Here is an 18,018-nt window from a genome sequence, read left to right on the forward strand (position 1 = left end):
ACTCCTGCACCTTCATTAGTCATATTGCTAACTCTCTTGGGATGAAGTAGTGCGTCCCTGTGTTTTAACCCTTATTGACCTTTAAGGGAAACAGGGAACAACTGAAGTTTAGGCCAAAAAGTTGGTCAATCTCAAATAAGATTTAGTCAACATCCAGTTTTCTCCTCTCAACAAACTCTACTGAGCCAAATAGTCAAAGGTGAGTGATCAAATTATGAAGCTTAAATGCCATGGTTGCTGAGAAATATGTACATGATATGGTCCATTGCTCAGCGTCCTCTGCCACCAAATGATTAATGATTTTTAAAAGGATTTGTTTAGTGCAGAAGTATGGTGGAAATAAATAAAACTGTTATCCCTTTTTTTTTCTTTTAAGAAAAGATGACCAAGGGCAAAGAGCTGGAAATCTGACATAGGATGATGAATGTAAACAATTGAAAACAAAGCAAATTGTTTTATAAAATGCTCAATTCTGATTCTTGGTGGTACTAACAATGATTAAAGTTATACATCACATTCCTGTGCATATATTGCATCAGCAAATTGATTTATGCTAGACTGTGATTGCTTTAATTTATTTTCCATGAATGGTGCTATCATTTAATGAATTGAATTCATAATAACAGCATGTTTGTCTGGTTACCTGGGGTTAGTAAGGGCTTATATTCAGGTATTGTCTTTCTCTCTCCCCCCCCCCCTTGAATTTTAAAAGTGTAGCTTATATTTGGATGTGACTTATATTCGGGCCAATACGATAGGTTGTGTTTTTTTTTTTTAAAAAAAATACTTTATTGTCACTTGTACAACTTGTATACAGTGAGATTACACGAGCACCCCCCACTCAGCTCTCTTAGTCTTAATTCCCCTCGTTTACTGATGCACACCCAACAAACCCGAAAGTCAGTTGCCCTGTAGTTATCTTTTCATTCAGTTGATGTTGTAGCGGAGGGGATTTTAATCAAGCTTGGAATGCATGGGAGGAGATTTTTCCTCCCTTGATATAGTTCCAATGAAAAGTGTTCTCCATGGTGTCTAGTAACCCTGGAAGACAAGGTTCCAGAGGTATTTATCAGAATTTGCCTCCTAGGGATGTGAGCTGGCTTTTTCATTGGAAATGTGCACATACTACAGTCCCAATGATAATCTCCACCAATATTTATTAAAAACGAGGGTGGGTGGGGACCAACCAGGGCATTTCAAGTCATAAGAGCATTTCAAGGCATAACTCTCATAAGTTGTATGTCCATTACAACCATCATTGCCTTCCTCATGTTAAGAAAATGAACTTCTGCTATGAGGAGTATTCAATACTGATGGATAACTCTGGAGGATGAAGGTTCAAAATCACATCAGGAGGCTCCATCAGTAGAGAAGATTGCCTTTCCAGCAGATGGAAGGCGATGAAACTAGCAATGGCGAGATAACAGAGGTAGGTATTTAGAAATACACTTTAAAATTTGCTGACATTGACAAAAATCAGATGCTCAACTTTCAGATTTTGAATGAATTCAACAGAGGAAGAAAATACACTGGTGCAAAACTATTTTTCTGTTTGGCAACTAGTGTAATCAGACAAAGAATCATACGTTTTCAACAGAGTACCGGCATTTAATATGGTTTGGGCTCATTAATTACATATGGCTTCTTTCACCTCTTTTGTACAGTTTCTTATGGATCATTATTGGAAGCAAAAGCTTAATGAGAAATGCTAGCCCTGAGAAATTCACACTTGCTCCTACCGAGTAGTAATTTATCTTCAGATCTAACTACTCAGAACCTAATCCTATTATTCAGTCTTGAATGTGTTACTGAATTTCCGTTACTTTATTTATAATGAGACGAGAATGGCAGAGGATTAAAGAACAGGAGGAGAACAGTTAAGGTTTTGATTGCGTTCAAGTCAGGAAACGCAGCCCAGCTTATCAAAGTAATGAAGTTCCCTGCCTTCACCCAACGCATCACCTGCTTAGTGATGCACAATTTTATTCTTCCACCACTTCAGAATTGTTTTGCTGATTAAATAGGCAACTCAGAAGTACAGTTCATATGATTCTATAGCACTAATTACTGAATAGTTAGCAAGTGCTTCTCTGAATTCTTAACTATTCTGTGTTTCCACTGCTTTTCAGACAATCTAACAGATAGTCAAAAGGAAGCACAGCCCACCCAATGTCAAGGTAGTACAAATATTCCAGATTTCAGATTGTGAACATTCCAGAGGAACGGATGCTGCAGCATGCTTTTTAGGCCATTTTATTTTATTTTACAAAAAAAAAAAAAAAATATCTGACAGGCTTCCTTTCTAATGGGGCAGTTATATAATTACTAATCTACCAGCAGCACATTATCGTTAACCACATCTCAATGTGAGGGGAGAATTCAGCTGCTTACTTCATACAATGAATTCCCTATTTCCACAAAGCATACCAACCCATTCTATGTGACACACATCCAAGCACACCCTTGCACTATTTATTTATGCTACTGATACCCCATCTTTCTTCCAAGCAGCTAAAGGCAGTGTATTAGTTCTCCCTCTGCCATTTCATCCTCACAACCACCCTGTAAGGAATGCTGGTTGAAAGAGAGTGAATGGTGCACGGTAACCCAATGAGCTTCATGGCTGTGTGGGGATTTGAACCTGTGGCTCTCTCCCACTTCCACCCTCTAGTCTGACACACAAACCGCTTCTCCATTTTGAATCCCTGCCACTAGGCATAAATAACAAGGCATCAGGCTAGTCAAGATTTGCTGTGATTTGCTACACTTCACAGTGACTTCCTATTTGTACCAGCAATACCTAGTGACAATGCAAGCAGAATGTGCCTCCCTATGGAAAATAAACTGATTTGGTGTGGTAAATTCACAAGTGAATAAACCAGGTGGATTACAAGCAGTTGATGATTAAATCACATTTCTAACATTCCTTTTTGAAAGCTTTGCAATCCTGTTAATTAATCTCTCAAGCAAAACCAGGGAGAGTAGACTCTTACATCAAAAGGCATCTCCTTTGCAGCACCTGAATATAAAACAACCTTATTTCCCCTAATATAATGCTATATATCGTATTCTGATCATTACAACCAAATAAATATGCATCTCCTCTAAAGTCTGCACACAGTGCACATTAAGTCTTGACTTCCGAATGGATTAAACTTACATCTTGTGAGTTGCATTCCGAGGTGCTTTGATTATTATCTTCATTTCTTGAGGAAACCCGAAGAGTCTCTTTGTCTTCAGGAGCTCTTTGCTAGATGACAAGAAAGATAAAAGACTGTGAAAAAATACTGCAGGAATATTTATCTGTTGGATTCGTCTCTGCCTTCTTTCAAATAACTGTTGTAAACAATTACTACCTGGAAATCAGAAATCTATTTCAAAACATTCAGCAGCACAACTATTATTTGCTATCTGTTGGAGCCGAAGAACTGTTTGACGCTCTTGAAAGAGAACTCTCCTGCCTCTGAGCATTCCTGAAAAGCAACTCTTGAGGGCTGAGGGACAGGGATAGAGCTTAGGATCTGCAGTGGGAGATGCTAAATACTAGAAGCACCTTGCATGAGTTAAAAGGTAAAGGTAAAGGGACCCTTGACCATTAGGTCCAGTCGTGACCAACTCTGGGGTTGCAGCGCTCATCTCGCTTTATTGGCCAAGGGAGCCGGCGTACAGGTAATGTGGCCAGCATGACTAAGCCACTTCTAGTGAACCAGAGCAGCGCACGGAAACATCGTTTACCTTCCCACTGGAGCGGTACCTATTTATCTACTTGCACTTTGAGGTGCTTTCAAACTGCTAGGTTGGCAGGATCAGGGACCGAGCGACGGGAGCTCACCCCATCACGGGGATTCGAACCACCAACCTTCTGATCGGCAAGTCCTAGGCTCTGTGGTTTAACCCCTTGCATGAGTTGAAGCCCCACAAAATCTGCTCCACAGTGTTCCCCAACACCCTGGAGCAGATTTTGAAAGTGACAGGGTTACAAAGGAAAGGGAGGAAAGGGGAAGTCTTACTGCATGTGTGAAGGCCTCATGCAGTGAAGGTTTGGGTGCAACTAATGGTTAAATCTGTCAATTCTGGTTACTCTCAGTTTCTCATTTTTCCACTTTTGTGTTCATTTCTCCACATTTCCACATCAGTTTGCAAATTATTTTGATGTATCCCCCAGTCAGCAAAGATGAAGCCTATAAAAAAAGGGCTATTATCGACCACATGTGTGGAGTAAATACTTCCGAATTTGCCCATTGGAAATACACATATTGTTAGCTATCGTATGAATTAATTGCTACTGAGCTTAAGTTACTGTGGCATTTTGTTTCTAATATAATTTATTTAAATCTCATTGTAACAGTAAGATATGCAATTGCTAATAACGGATATCTAATTACAATTTACATCCTAATTATAAAGAGCACACCATTCACAAGTCAAATAAAAACCTAGTTAGCAGTCTGCTTGTACAACTGTGCACTCAGGGGTGAATCATTTTGGAAAGCACCCCAGCCCCTTATCCAATTTGTCTTTGCATTTCTGAAGCCTGCTGATGACTTTCATATTTCAGGACTGTGTGTGCAGCATATGCAGGGTTCCGCATTCCAGCAATACTTTCACAAATTAGAGAGATTTACAGGTGAGACCTTTTCATGCTTGACCAAAAATCACGTTTCAAATTTCAGAAACTTAAGAATTAAGTAAAGCCGTTTGCAGTCCACTTAACTTATGCATGGGCTTGCTGATGAAACTAAAATCTATTTGTGTTTGCACAGCTTTCAGTAAAAGATAATATATAAAAGAAGAATTAAACATCCAGTTTGCTTGAAACAGAATAGCAAGCCAAACTCATTATTTTTCTGTGTTGCTCTCCAAATTTTGTGCTGGAATGATACATTCCTGTTCCAGTCCATGCTTCCTATTTTCTCTCTCTGCTTCAATCTATATAGCTCCCTTTTCATTATAAACTACTTACCATTTCTCTTCTTTGTATTATTATAATCTTCCGTGTCTTTCATTATCTCTTCACTGCCTAATACTGCTACGGTGCTCTCTAATCATGATGCTTCTAGTTAGTGACCTTTTTTTGACATTGGTATGTCATTTCAGGTTTTTTTTCACCGAATAAGCTAATTTTCAGCTGTTCAGATAGCTTCTCACTCACAACACCTTTTGGATCAGATTTTAACACCCTTGCATTCTTTTTTATTCTTTTAAAATATTTACTAATATTAACAACAAAATATAACAATACGCCAAAACAAGAAAGAAACAATTCCAAATCTTACAGATTAAAACACAAAACTAAGAATGAAAGAAAATAAAAAGAAAAAAGAAAAGGTTACAGACGTTTCAGGTTACAGACTCCGCTAACCCAGAAATAGTACCTCGGGTTAAGAACTTTGCTTCAGGATGAGAACAGAAATGGTGCGGTGGCGGCGCGGCGGCAGCTAGAGGCACCATTAGCTAAAGTGGTACCTCAGGTTAAGAACAGTTTCAGGTTAATAACGGACGTCCAGAACGAATTAAGTTCTTAACCTGAGGTACCACTGTACATTTTCATATAATTCTCTCATATTAAATAACATGCTGTGAAATTTATGGTTTTTGTCCATAATTTTTCTACTCTTTGTATTCTATTGTATGGCCTAGATCTTGTTCCTACTTTTTAATGGCATTTCCCTTTTCTTCTTGTTCTCATTGTCCATTCTGTAACAATTTGTAGATTTTTGAGATAGTCTTTTGATTATTGTATAATATTTCCTTTTCCCATACCGAAATTTTTTTATCAAAACCCTTTGATTTTTTATCCTTCTTGAACGTTGCTGTTAGCTGGTAGTATTCTAGCCAATTAACCCCACTCTGTTTTAGTTCTTCAAATTTTTTCACTTTCGGGCAATAATTTATCTCCTCCACAAGTTCCCTATATGTTAGCCAGTTATCTTTCATGTTATTTCTATGACTAGCCGATGGTTTTATAGGCGATAGCCACCAGGGAGTTTTAGTTGTTACTTCTGCTTTGTTCCTTTCCCAAACTTCAAATAGGGCCTTCCTCACCAAATGGTTAGTAAAGCCTCTATGTGCTTTTATTTTGTCATGTCCTAGGTAGCCATGCCACCCAAAGACTTTGTCCCAGCTCTCCAAATCCAGAACCTCAGTACACTTAAGGATACTGTTCCTTATCACCTCTATAATCTCTTCAGTCTCTATATCTGAATTTAAATAAATATATTCACTGCTTTCAATTTCTGGAAATTTATTTCCTCTGACATAATCTCTAATTTTATTCTCTTCTTTGTGTTCCAATTCGTATAATTTTTTATAGAAATTTCTGAACTTAACCTTTATTTGATCTGGGTCTGTGGTTTCCTTACCTTGTTCTATAATTTTATTTACAACTCTTTCCACTTGTCTTTCCTTTGTTAGCCAACCCCCAGTAATATCCAGGACGTATGGCAGCTCTAGCTATTATGAAGTGAGAAGAAATCCCATTTTCATTAGGCTTGGGGTCCAGCAACCTGCTCCATAACTCCTTGAATGACGTATGAAAAGCAAGCTATGTATTTCCAGCTTGCTTTGGGCATAATGCTAAATCATAATTTACTATTACATGAATTAACTTGGGCAAACCTCATGCTCATTAATTCCCGCTCTCTCTTATAATAATAATAATAATAATTTATTATTTGTACCCCGCCCATCTGGCTGGGCTTCCCCAGCCACTCTGGGCGGCTTCCAAAAAATATTAAAATCCTCTAATCTGAGGTTTAGTTTTGTTTATTTTTGATTGCCTCAAATATTATTTGTGTGAGGTGTCCCCCCCACCGTTACAGATACATCAAACATTAAAAGCTTCCCTAAATAGGGCTGCCTTCAGATGTCTTCTAAAAGTCTGATAGTTGTTGTTCTCTTTGACATCTGGTGGGAGGGCATTCCACAGGGAGGGCGCCACTACTGAGAAGGCCCTCTGCCTGGTTCCCTGTAACTTGGCTTCTCGCAGTGAGGGAACCACCAGAAGGCCCTCGGCGCTGGATCTCAGTGTCCGGGCAGAACAATGGGGGTGGAGACGCTCCTTTAGGTATACTGGGCCGAGGCCATTTAGGGCTTTAAAGGTCAGCACCAACACTTTGAATTGTGCTCGGAAATGTACTGGGAGCCAATGTAGGTCTTTTAAGACCGGTGTTATGTGGTCTCGGCGGCCGCTCCCAGTCACCAGTCTAGCTGCCACGTTCTGGATTAGTTGTAGTTTCCAGGTCACCTTCAAAGGTAGCCCCACGTAGAGCGCATTGCAGTAGTCCAAGCGGGAGATAACCAGAGCATGCACCACTCTGGCAAGACAGTCCGCAGGCAGATAGGGTCTCAGCCTGCGTACCAGTGGAGCTGGTAAACAGCTGCCCTGGACACAGATTTAACCTGTGCCTCCATGGACAGCTGCGAGTCCAAAATGACTCCCAGGCTGCACACCTGGTCCTTCAGGGGCACAGTTACCCCATTCAGGACCAGGGAATCCTCCACACCTGCCCGCCTCCTGTCCCCCAAGAACAGTACTTCTGTCTTGTCAGGATTCAACCTCAATCTGTTAGCCGCCATCCAATCTCCAACCGCCTCCAGGCACTCACACAGGACCTTCACCGCCTTCACTGGTTCTGATTTGAAAGAGAGGTAGAGCTGGGTATCATCCGCATACTGATGAACACCCAGCCCAAACCCCCTGATGATCTCTCCCAGCGGCTGCATATAGATGTTGAAAAGCATGGGGGAGAGGACAGAACCCTGAGGCACCCCACAAGTGAGAGCCCAGGGGTCTGAACTCTCATCCCCCACCACCACTTTCTGAACACGGCCCAGGAGAAAGGAGCGGAACCACTGTATGACAGTGCCCCCAGCTCCCAGCCCCTCAAGACGGTCCAGAAGGATGTTATGGTCGATGGTATCAAATGCCGCTGAGAGATCCAGCAGAACTAGGAAACAGCTCTCACCTTTGTCCCTAGCCCGCCGGAGATCATCAACCAGTGCGACCAAGGCAGTTTCAGTCCCATGATGAGGCCTGAATCCCGACTGGAAGGGATCCAAATGGTCCGCTTCTTCCAGGCGTGCCTGGAGTTGTTCAGCAACCACTCGCTTAATCACCTTGCCCAAGAATGGAAGATTTGAGACTGGGCGATAGTTGGCCATCGTGGCTGCATCTAAAGATGGTTTTTTAAGAAGTGGTTTAATAACCGCCTCTTTCAGCGGGTCTGGGAAGGCTCCCTCACGGAGGGAAGCATTCACCACTCCACGAAGCCCATCGCCCAGCCCTTCCCGGCTAGCTTTTATGAGCCAGGATGGGCAAGGATCAAGGAGACAGGTGGTTGGTTTCACTCGTCCAAGCAGCCTGTCCACATCCTCGGAGGTAACAGATTGGAACTGATCCCACGCAATTTGACTAGACAGGACTCTGGCACTCTCTTGCCTCGGCCCTGCTCCCACGGTGGCGTCTACCTCTTCCCGAATCTGAGCAACTTTATCTGCAAAAAACTTTGCAAAATCATTGCAGGAGATCATGTGGCCCGTACTGGGCCCCGATGTAGCAGGTGGTTCCGCTAGATTGCGAACCACCTGAAAAAGTCTCCTGCTGCTGTTTTCTGCAGATGCAATAGAGGCGGTGAAGAAAGTCTTCTTCGCCGTCGCTGCCGCCACTTGGTAGGCTCGACATTGAGCTCTAACCCGTGTCCGGTCAGCTTCAGAATGGGTCATCTGCCACCGGCACTCTAGCCGTCTCAACGATTGTTTCATTGCCCTCAGATCCGTGGAAAACCATGGGGCTGTTCGGACTCCATGCAATCGGAGAGGGCGCTTCGGAGCCAAACAGTCAATCGCCCTGGTTAACTCCACATTCCAGCGGGCCACCAGGGAATCAGCTGAAAGGCCATCAACATGGGATAAAACATCCCCTACCACTCTCTGGAAACCATTTGGATCCATTAAGTGGCGGGGGCGGACCATCTGAATTGGTCCCACCTCCCTGCAGAGGGGAAGGGTCACAGAGAAGTCCAGTTGCACCAGGAAGTGATCTGACCATGGCACTTCTTTCGTTTCGCTTTTACTTAGTGTCAGATCACCAACATCCATAGAGGTAAACACCAGGTCCAAGGCATGTCCACGGCTATGGGTTGGGCCAGACTTATTCAGGGACAGCCCCATGGAGGCCATGCTTTCCACGAAGTCCCGAGCGGCCCCTTGTAAGGTCGTGTCGGCACGGATGTTAAAATCCCCTAGGACAACCAAACTAGGTGTCTCCAGGAGAACATCCGCCACGACCTGAAGCAGCTCGGGCAGGGAATCCTTGGTGCAGCGGGGAGGTCGCTACACCAACAGGAATCCTGGGTATTGCCCAACTTCCAGAACATACACTCAGAAAACTGGGTTTTCCCAATAGGACGCCTGGTGCAGACTAATGACTTCCTAAAAATCACTGCAACCCCCCCTCCCCGCCCACAAGGCCTGGGTTGCTGTGTGTAAGAGAAACCTGGTGGACAAGCAGCGGCATGCCTGTGAGGAGACCGGAAGCTTCCATGTATCATTTTTAAACTAGCATTGCTTCTCGTTGACTGTATATTGCAGGTGCAGGGAAGGCCACAGGAATGGGGTAAAAGAGAGAGGGGGGAGGAGGAAGGGGGAGGCTTATATACACATATGGTCTCTGTGTGTGAGATGTATGTGGTGAATGTGAGGGAGGAAGGGGGAGGGATTTGTGTGTGAGAGAGAGATGCATGGGTATGAAGTGTTAAATGTTAAAAGTTGCATTTACTGTGACAACTTCTTGGTGAGTACCGGCACCTTTTCTTCTTAAAAAAAAACACTAAGTAGGACACAGGTGACCTCACAGCAACCATAAGGTTTCCATGGGAGGTTTGTGCTATGCCAGGCCACCCATGGCAGCTATTTTGCGACTGGCACCCACAGCACTTTCTCAAATTTAAAAATGTGACCACTGGTTTAAAATCACTGGGAACCCATGGTATATTGTTCTGGAATGTTCCGTAGCCATAGTCCTCTGCCTTCCTGTACCTCACCTCAGCATAGACTTTTCCTTTGCCCTTTCCAAAAGTCAGAGATTGATGTGCATTATAATGAGTGAAATAATATTTGATCCCCTATCAACCAGTCAGATGTCAGGCTACCTGGTATCTTCACTGTACGTAATGAGCTGAGATTAGAAGCACCTGCTGTAAGGGAGAGGTTTTACCTGTAATCCCAGCTCGTTACAGTACCAGAACTATATGGGGGGGGGGGACTTGTCAATGATCTCAGGGCAGCTGGGACCATAGTCACAATGAAAACAGTTGGTAACACACCATGCCGTGAAGGACTGAAATCTTGCAGAGCTCGCAAGGTCCCCTTGCTCAAGACAACACATGTACAGGCCCGTCCGCAGTTTGCCAATGCACATCTGAATGACCCAGAGGAGAACTGGGTGAAAGTGTTGTGGTCAGATGAGACCAAAATCGAGCTCTTTGGCATCAACTCAACTCGCCGGGTTTGGAGGAGGAGGAATGCTGCCTACGACCCCAAGAACACCATCCCCACCGTCAAACATGGAAGGGGACATATTATGCTTTGGGGGTGTTTTTCTGCTAAGGGGACAGGACATCTTCACCACATCGAAGGGACAATGGAGCAGACCATGTATCGTCAAATCTTGGGTGAGCACCTCCTTCCCTCAACCAGGGCATTGAAAATGGGTCAAGGATGTGTATTCCAGCATGACAATGACCCAAGACACATGGCCAAGGCAACAAAGGAGTGGCTCAAGAAGAAGCACATTAAGGTCCTGGAGTGGCCTAGTCAGTCTCCAGACCTTAATCCCATCGAAAATCTGTCGAGGGAGTTGAAGGTTCGAGTAGCTACACATCAGCCTCGAAATCTTACTGACTTGGAGAGGATCTGCAAAGAGGAGTGGGACAAAATACCTCCTGAGATGTGTGCAAACCTGGTGGCCACCGACTTCCTGGAGGCGGCGCCTCTGACAATGGCGGATTCCCTCTAACTCAAAGGGAGACAGCTCCGTGGAAATCGGGTCCTACCGCTGCAGCGAAGCGGGGACCCTTTAAAAACCGCAGGCGGAAGAAGCCTGCGGACCTGGGACTCGGCGGGCACCGTTTGCACCCCCCCCCCGTTTGGCAAAGGAACCCTATAAAGGGCTCCGGAGGGAGACGGGGAGTTGGTGTGGTGCTGAGAGTCAATCGCTATCTCTGCGGAGCGAAGCTGCACAGCTGTTGTCGGAGAGCGCTGTCCTTCTTCCTATGACAATTCGGATTCTAAACAACAACCCGTGAGTAGGACAATTGAAAATTTTGCATGAAAATACAGCCTGGAATTTGACCTGAAACGGGAAGGTGTAAAAAGGAAGTCCACCTCCCGTCCTTTGTATAAAGATCAAAGCAAAGATTTTACAAGCTAAAAGCCGGGAAAACAGATAGCCTGAAGGTTCCTGCATTTTTAACCATCAAAACCCCCCTTGACAGCAGGAGGAAAGGGGGGAAAATTTGACTTTTTAAGCCTGCAGAGAGAAATTTAAGAAAATAAGTTTCCACTGTCCCTAACCTGGGGACGGAATGGCAGGAAAGAAGGAAAGAAACGGTCGGTGATATTTACAAATTGAAAATAGAAAAATTGATATACAGAACTGGAAAAGGGAAAAATAATTCCAAAGCCGCTTTCTGCCTGTTTGTTTTATATTGAAAGGAAATAAAGTATCTGGAAATCGAAAGGAATTTTTCCTTGTTGGATACAATTTAAAGATGGATGCCAAAAAGTAACTACACCCCCTAGAGGAAGCCAGCCAGTGTGCCTGTTTTTCAGTTATAAAGAGAACATTGTATCAGGGAAAATTAGATCGTGGGACCAGCTCCCTGACCTTGACAGAAATGAATAGAGAGGAAGTCTTATCTGCTCTGAACAAAATATATGATGGGCTGCGACAGCTGGAGGAGAAAATGATTTTGATGAATCAAAAGAGGGACAATACAGCTAAAGTCAGTAAAGAGGTGCCAATGGAAGATGCTACAGAAATTGTACAACAATCTATGCAGGAGACAGATTCAATAGGGCAACTGCAAGGTCAGAGAAAGATGGAGATACAGAGGATGGATTTTGGAGGACACTGGCCAAACTTTGGAGTTAAGAAAATTTTTATCTTTGGTGGGACTGTGAAACGAGTGGAAGAATTTTTTTGGAACAATTACTTCTTGGATTACAAACTAAACACTGGGGAGTGCAACACCGGGGAATTGGACAATTGGAGAAAAGGAAAGGAAGAATGTTACTGTACGGAATCACCCGGTGATTGGACCCCCAAGGAGAAAGAGAAGGAAAGGCGAAAGAACTCAACAGGGATCAAGGATGTATGTAGCTACACACAGGAACAAGAAAACTCGCAGAAGGGGCTTGGAAATGATTTGAGGGCCTCTGATATCAGGACACCTGACTGATAAGGACATAATGATATATGGACTGACATTGCCGTGAACCAGGAAAAGGGGCGCTGGGCTAATCTAGAATGAGAAATGTCTTGTGTAATTATTGTGTATTGTGTATATTTATGGAATTAGTTTAATACTAATGAAATATTAAAAGATGTTGGAAAGGATGTAATTGGCTTTAGCAAAATTTAGTCTAAATTTTGAAAGTTTAATGATTTGAGGACAAGATAAAATTAATGAAATTAATGAAATTATTGTAAAAAAGAAGTGGTTTGAGTAATAAGGTGAAATAAGAATTGGCAAGAACGGTTTGATTATAAATGAAAATATGAGGATATTATATGGGGATATATAATCAAGGGTAAGATAAGAGGTATGAATTTGCTGAACATATCGTTAATTGGAATACAAAGAGGGAGGTGGGAGGGAGTCAGGAAAATAAGTTAAAAAGGGGGAAATGGTGAGAAATTGAAAAGAGAGATTTTTGATTTTCTTGTTTTTTCTTCTTTTTTTGTTTTTCTTCTCTATGTTTTTTCTATGTTTTTTGTGTTGAATTTATTGTTTAAGATTTTGTAAACTTTTTTTCTGTGTTGTTAAAATCCAATAAAATATCATTATAAAAAAACAAAACCTGGTGGCCACCTACAAGAAACGTCTGACCTCTGTAATTGCCTACAAGGGTTTTGCCACCAAGTACTAAGTCGCCTTTTGCAAAGGGATTAAATACTTATTTCACTCATTATAATGCACATCAATCGCTGACTTTTGTCTTCTGGGTTTCTGGGGGTTGTCCTGTTGTTATTCTGTCTCTCACAGCTACAATAAACCTACCATTAAAATTATGGACTGGTCATTTCTTCGTCAGGGGGCAAACAGGCAAATTTAGCAGGGGATCAAATACTTTCCCCCCTCACTGTACCTTAGGTCAGGATTACTGTACTGACGAGGCCATTACTGCTTGAAACAGAACAGGAAACAAGCTTATGATTCACTCTTGGAGGACAGGGCTGACTTGGAAATCATGAATTGGGGCTCTCTATTTCAGGCGTGTGGTGAAGGTTGTAGCTCAATGACTGAACATCTGCTTTGTGTGCAGAAGGTCCTATATTCAGTCCTCAGGATTTCCAGGTAAGTATGGGAGAGACGCCTGGAATTAATGCCTGCTACAGTTAATAAGTGTCAACAATATTGAGGTAGATGGACCAACGGCAGTCCCTATATTCATAAGGGACATCACACTAGTATTTGGTAATGGGATCAGATAAATGAAATATTGAAAGACATGCCTCTCCACACCATTTTCCCACTGCAGTTGCTTGAAATAATTTGAGCAACATGGCCAAGTTATAGACTATAACAAGTGTAGTGTGAGGCCCTATTATCCCAAAGAGATAAAATGTTCAATTTGCATCAAATAAATGAAACAAGTAAAACAATGAGAACTGACGTGTTGTTGTTTTTTTAAAAAAGAATAACCATGCAATAATAACCAATATGGGAAAAATCTGCTGAACTGAAAACATGGCCTATTAAGCCAATTACCAGGGTAGCTTTGAAATATATGACTTTACCCTGTGGCATTAGTAGACATTTAGGATTTCACCTTAAATTTAGATAGCAATGTTTCTAAATTTGACAAATTCCCCCCACCCATTGCCTTTGTGGTACGGCTACTCACATTTAAAATACAATTACACTTCTATCAAAATGCCCACTTTAATATGAAGCTTCATCTTATCCCTCCAATCTGGCCAGCTGAAGTCTGCTGATGCCAGCTCAGTTAACTCCCTGTGAGGCAACAATAATGACTGATGAGCAGCCAGACAGATGGCAACTAATAGGCCAGGACTAAACCTAAACTTGGCAAGGCCCACTGTGCATTTCAGTATCTATCTAGGAGATTTTTTGCTTGGTATTTGGGACAAAGGTATTTATCTGTTAGCATTTTTTCACAGAAGGTCAGAGCAGCTTGGTAGGAGAAACTAGCAAGAGCATTCTGGACCTCCAGTTCTGTGAAGAACCTGTGTCTCCCATACATGACCCACCCCTTCTGGAAGAATCAAAAGCACAAGTCTCTGTAGGATGCTTCACACATAACAGCAACTGAAAGTAGCTGTGTCAAATGTGTCAATTTCAGTTTTTCCTCAGTTTCTCACTTTTTCCAGTTTGGTTCTCTACATTTCCACATTAGGTTGGGCAGATTTCTCTAATATACATGTTTTATTATATTCCTCCTTCCCTAATTGTTTTTGCAAAACAATTTCCTCTTATATAAAGTATTTTTGTATGTTATTTTCAAGACTATATTCATTTATAGACGTACTCTAGTATATGCATTTCTGTACACATTATTTGGCTGGGGGACTACAATATGAAATTCAGCAACATGCTAATTTTGAAGGATAGTTTTTTTTCGGTTTGCAAATTGTTTTGGAAAGTGCAAATTACCATATTTTTTGTGTATAGGACTGGGTTTTCCCCCTTAAAAATAATGTCCAAAATTTGAGGGTGTCTTATACACAGATAGATCTTCCCCCATTTTCTTAAATCGGAGTCCCCCAAAATAGGGGGTATCTTATACATGGGGGCATCTTATAGACAGAAAAATACGGTAAGTACCGTATATTCACATTAAATGCAAACTTAATTGAACTTCTCCTCTCAAAATTGCAGCTTGAAGAGGATCTGTTTGTGGTGGCAGCGCCTTCTGAAATCTGGGGAGCAGCAATGCACAAGATGGCCTCTTCACTGGTGGTCCTTAGGCTATGCAACTCCTTCCCCTTGAAGATAGACCAGGTATTGTCTCTTTTAAAATTCTGCCAATAGTTTATGACACACTTCTCTGCTCAGATCTTTGAATGGATCTAGTTCCTCTTTGCAATATTGTTATATTTGTGGGAAATTCTTTCGGAACAGGTTTTGATTAACTGTTTTAATCGTCATTTTGAAATGTTGTGCACCCACTCTCAGGATCTTTTGGTGATGCATGGGTTATAAAAGCAATAAATAAACAGCCATGCAAATAAGAGTAAACTGAAAAACCTCCCATTTGTAAATGTGCTTAAACCAGTCCTCGCCAAGCTGATGCCCTCTGGATGTTGTTGGATTTGAGCTTCCCCCAAGCCCCAACCAGCATGACCAATGGTCAGGGATGAAGAGAGTTGTAATCCAACAACATCTGGACATACAAAGAGAATGGTAGAAGATCCCAGGCATTTGTTATAATGTTTGGTTTCTCAATCTCTTTAATGAACATGCACTATTGTTCAAAAAATTCTGAAAAGGATCTGACATGGTTATCCTAGGCCAAACCTTTCCCAAAGTTAAAGCATTGCATTCACCAGCTGTTCCGTAAATCACCCCACCTAAATCAGAACACAGTTGGTAAGAAATTCTAAATTAATTTGCATTCATTTGATTAAAAGAATAAAGGAAAACCCTGAAGCCAAACTGATTGCCCAAAGTGGTGATTATTTCCTTGCAGGCATCATGCAGGTACCAATTAGCATAAGCAAGAATTCCCTCTCTGTGCTAAAAAGTTTTACTGAACCATATTTTATGGAGGCCACCATCTCTAAAGCGAAAGAATATAATCATATTTTTTAAAAAAAAATCTTCACCAGTTACTACTTTCTCTTTTCATATTTTGAAAGAGAACACCCAGCTGATATGTGCAGTAGACTATTAGCTTGCAGCATTAGATTCAGGTAGACCTCACTGTATAAAGAAACTCTCAGATTGCCAACTCCAGGTTCTGAGATGCTCCTGGGCAGTAAACCCTCATTGGACCTCCTCTCCTTCAGTGACTCTAACAATTATTCGCTGCTGTGGTTGCTTCTTTTCCCCATCATTGCCATTACCTGCTTACTAGCAGTGGGCTTGCATGTTTCTATGAGCCTCATGAGCAAAGCCATTGGGAGTCTCATAATCCCAGCAGGATCACCCAAGACAGTAAAGTCAAAGAGGAGGAGCTAGACAAAGAATGATCCAAAAAGTCCTCAATGGCTGAACAGGCGGGTGATAACAAGCGGTATGTTACAACGGCTGTGAAGGCAAATGAAGGCTGCAGCAAATAAGAATCTACTGGTCGTCGTGATACTCGTGCCATCGGAATAGAGCCTTACTGCAAAGACTTTGTGTTGGTCAGTGTGCACTGATCTCCACACATAAAACAAATTCTTGCACAGGTGTCTTCCAAAAAGCCATCCCAAACCCAACCCATCCCTCTCCCAAAAAGTTCCGTGGTGATCAGCAAATGGTAATGGTGGCAGGACCGTGAAATCTGGAAGCCCCTAGTCATGAACCGGCACATGGCCAGTGGATACAGGTTCTGTCGTTCTGACTTAAGGAGTGAGGCAGTTTAGTAGCTCGGCAGTTGTATCCACGACTGAGCAGTCCTATTTAGAGTCCACTTTGCTCACCCCAAAAAGGGGGAGGGGCAAGAAAAGGTGCTGTAAACATAGTCTGCCTCTTTTCCCCCTGACTGTGTTCATGGAAAACAATCTTACTCGGCTATGAGTGATCACCAAAGAAGAAGGAAGAAAGAAGAAAAAGAAGAAGAGGGCCAATGAGAAAGCAAGGATCTGCACCTCAACACCACTGTTTGCTTGTTCATCCCTCTGGGCCAGAATGAGAACAAACAGACTGCAATAGTGAAGGGAAGAGGATCCAGGGGGCTTTTGTAAGTGCCACCTTCTATGGTGTGGCCCCTTGGCAGATGCCCAACCATGTTGGTTTGATGCCAGCATGAAAAGCTTATGCCAAATAATTCAGTTGTTACAGAAACCTTGCTTAATGGCTAAAGCCCCACAGAGAAGGCCATAGCTCAGTGAAAGTGCAGCTGCATAGCACGCTGAAGATCCCAAGTTCAGTCCATATCATATCCAGGTAAGACTGGGACAGGTTCCTGTCTGAAACCCCAGAGTGCTGTTCAATATAGACAATACAGTGATACCTCGGGTTACAGACACTTCAGGTTACAGACGCTTCAGGTTACAGACTCCGCTAACCCCAAAAATAGTACCTCGGGTTAAGAACTTTGGTTCAAGATGAGAACAGAAATCGTGTGGCGGTGGTGCGGTGGCAGTAGGAGGCCCCATTAGCTAAAGTGGTACCTCAGGTTAAGAACAGTTCCAGGTTAAGAACAGACCTCCGGAACGAATTAAGTTCTTAACCAGAAGTACCACTGTACTGAGCTAGATATGACCAATGATCCAGCACAGTATAAGGCAGTTTCTGTGTAACTAATCCTATGGTGTAAGATTAAGCCTTATTCCTTAGAAAGTGCACCTTGATGAGATCTGACAACTTTCTGCAATGCAGCAAAAGTTATCGGCATTATTGTATGGTGACCTTGCTTTATCTCCTGTCTTGCCTCTCTCTCTCTCACACACACACACTTCTCCATAGTAGTAAATAGGTGTTAGGCAATGTAGTGATACTTTGGCTTCAAGCAAATGAACAGGGGTAGGACAGCTTGACCCCAGACATGACTAAAAAGCGGCTGCTTAATTGCTTGCCATCTCAAAAAGAAATTCAATAGAGCTGTGGCTATTGACTATTGAAG

General features: G+C 42.5%; 1 protein-coding gene across 2 annotated transcripts in view; it reads right to left on the bottom strand.

Annotated features, from left to right (window-relative positions):
• The window catches only part of LUZP2 (leucine zipper protein 2), a 301,757-nt gene that overhangs the window by 13,364 nt on the left and 270,375 nt on the right, over positions 1 to 18,018 (bottom strand). For both annotated transcript variants that reach the window (XM_083599819.1, XM_083599820.1), the window contains one exon: positions 3,161 to 3,250. In XM_083599819.1, coding sequence (XP_083455945.1) covers positions 3,161 to 3,250 — 90 coding nt within the window. The remainder of the gene's footprint in view (positions 1 to 3,160; positions 3,251 to 18,018) is intronic.

This window comes from Podarcis filfolensis (genome assembly GCF_964270895.1).
Source record: "Podarcis filfolensis genome assembly, chromosome: 1".
In the NCBI taxonomy this organism is placed as follows: Eukaryota; Metazoa; Chordata; class Lepidosauria; order Squamata; family Lacertidae; genus Podarcis; species Podarcis filfolensis.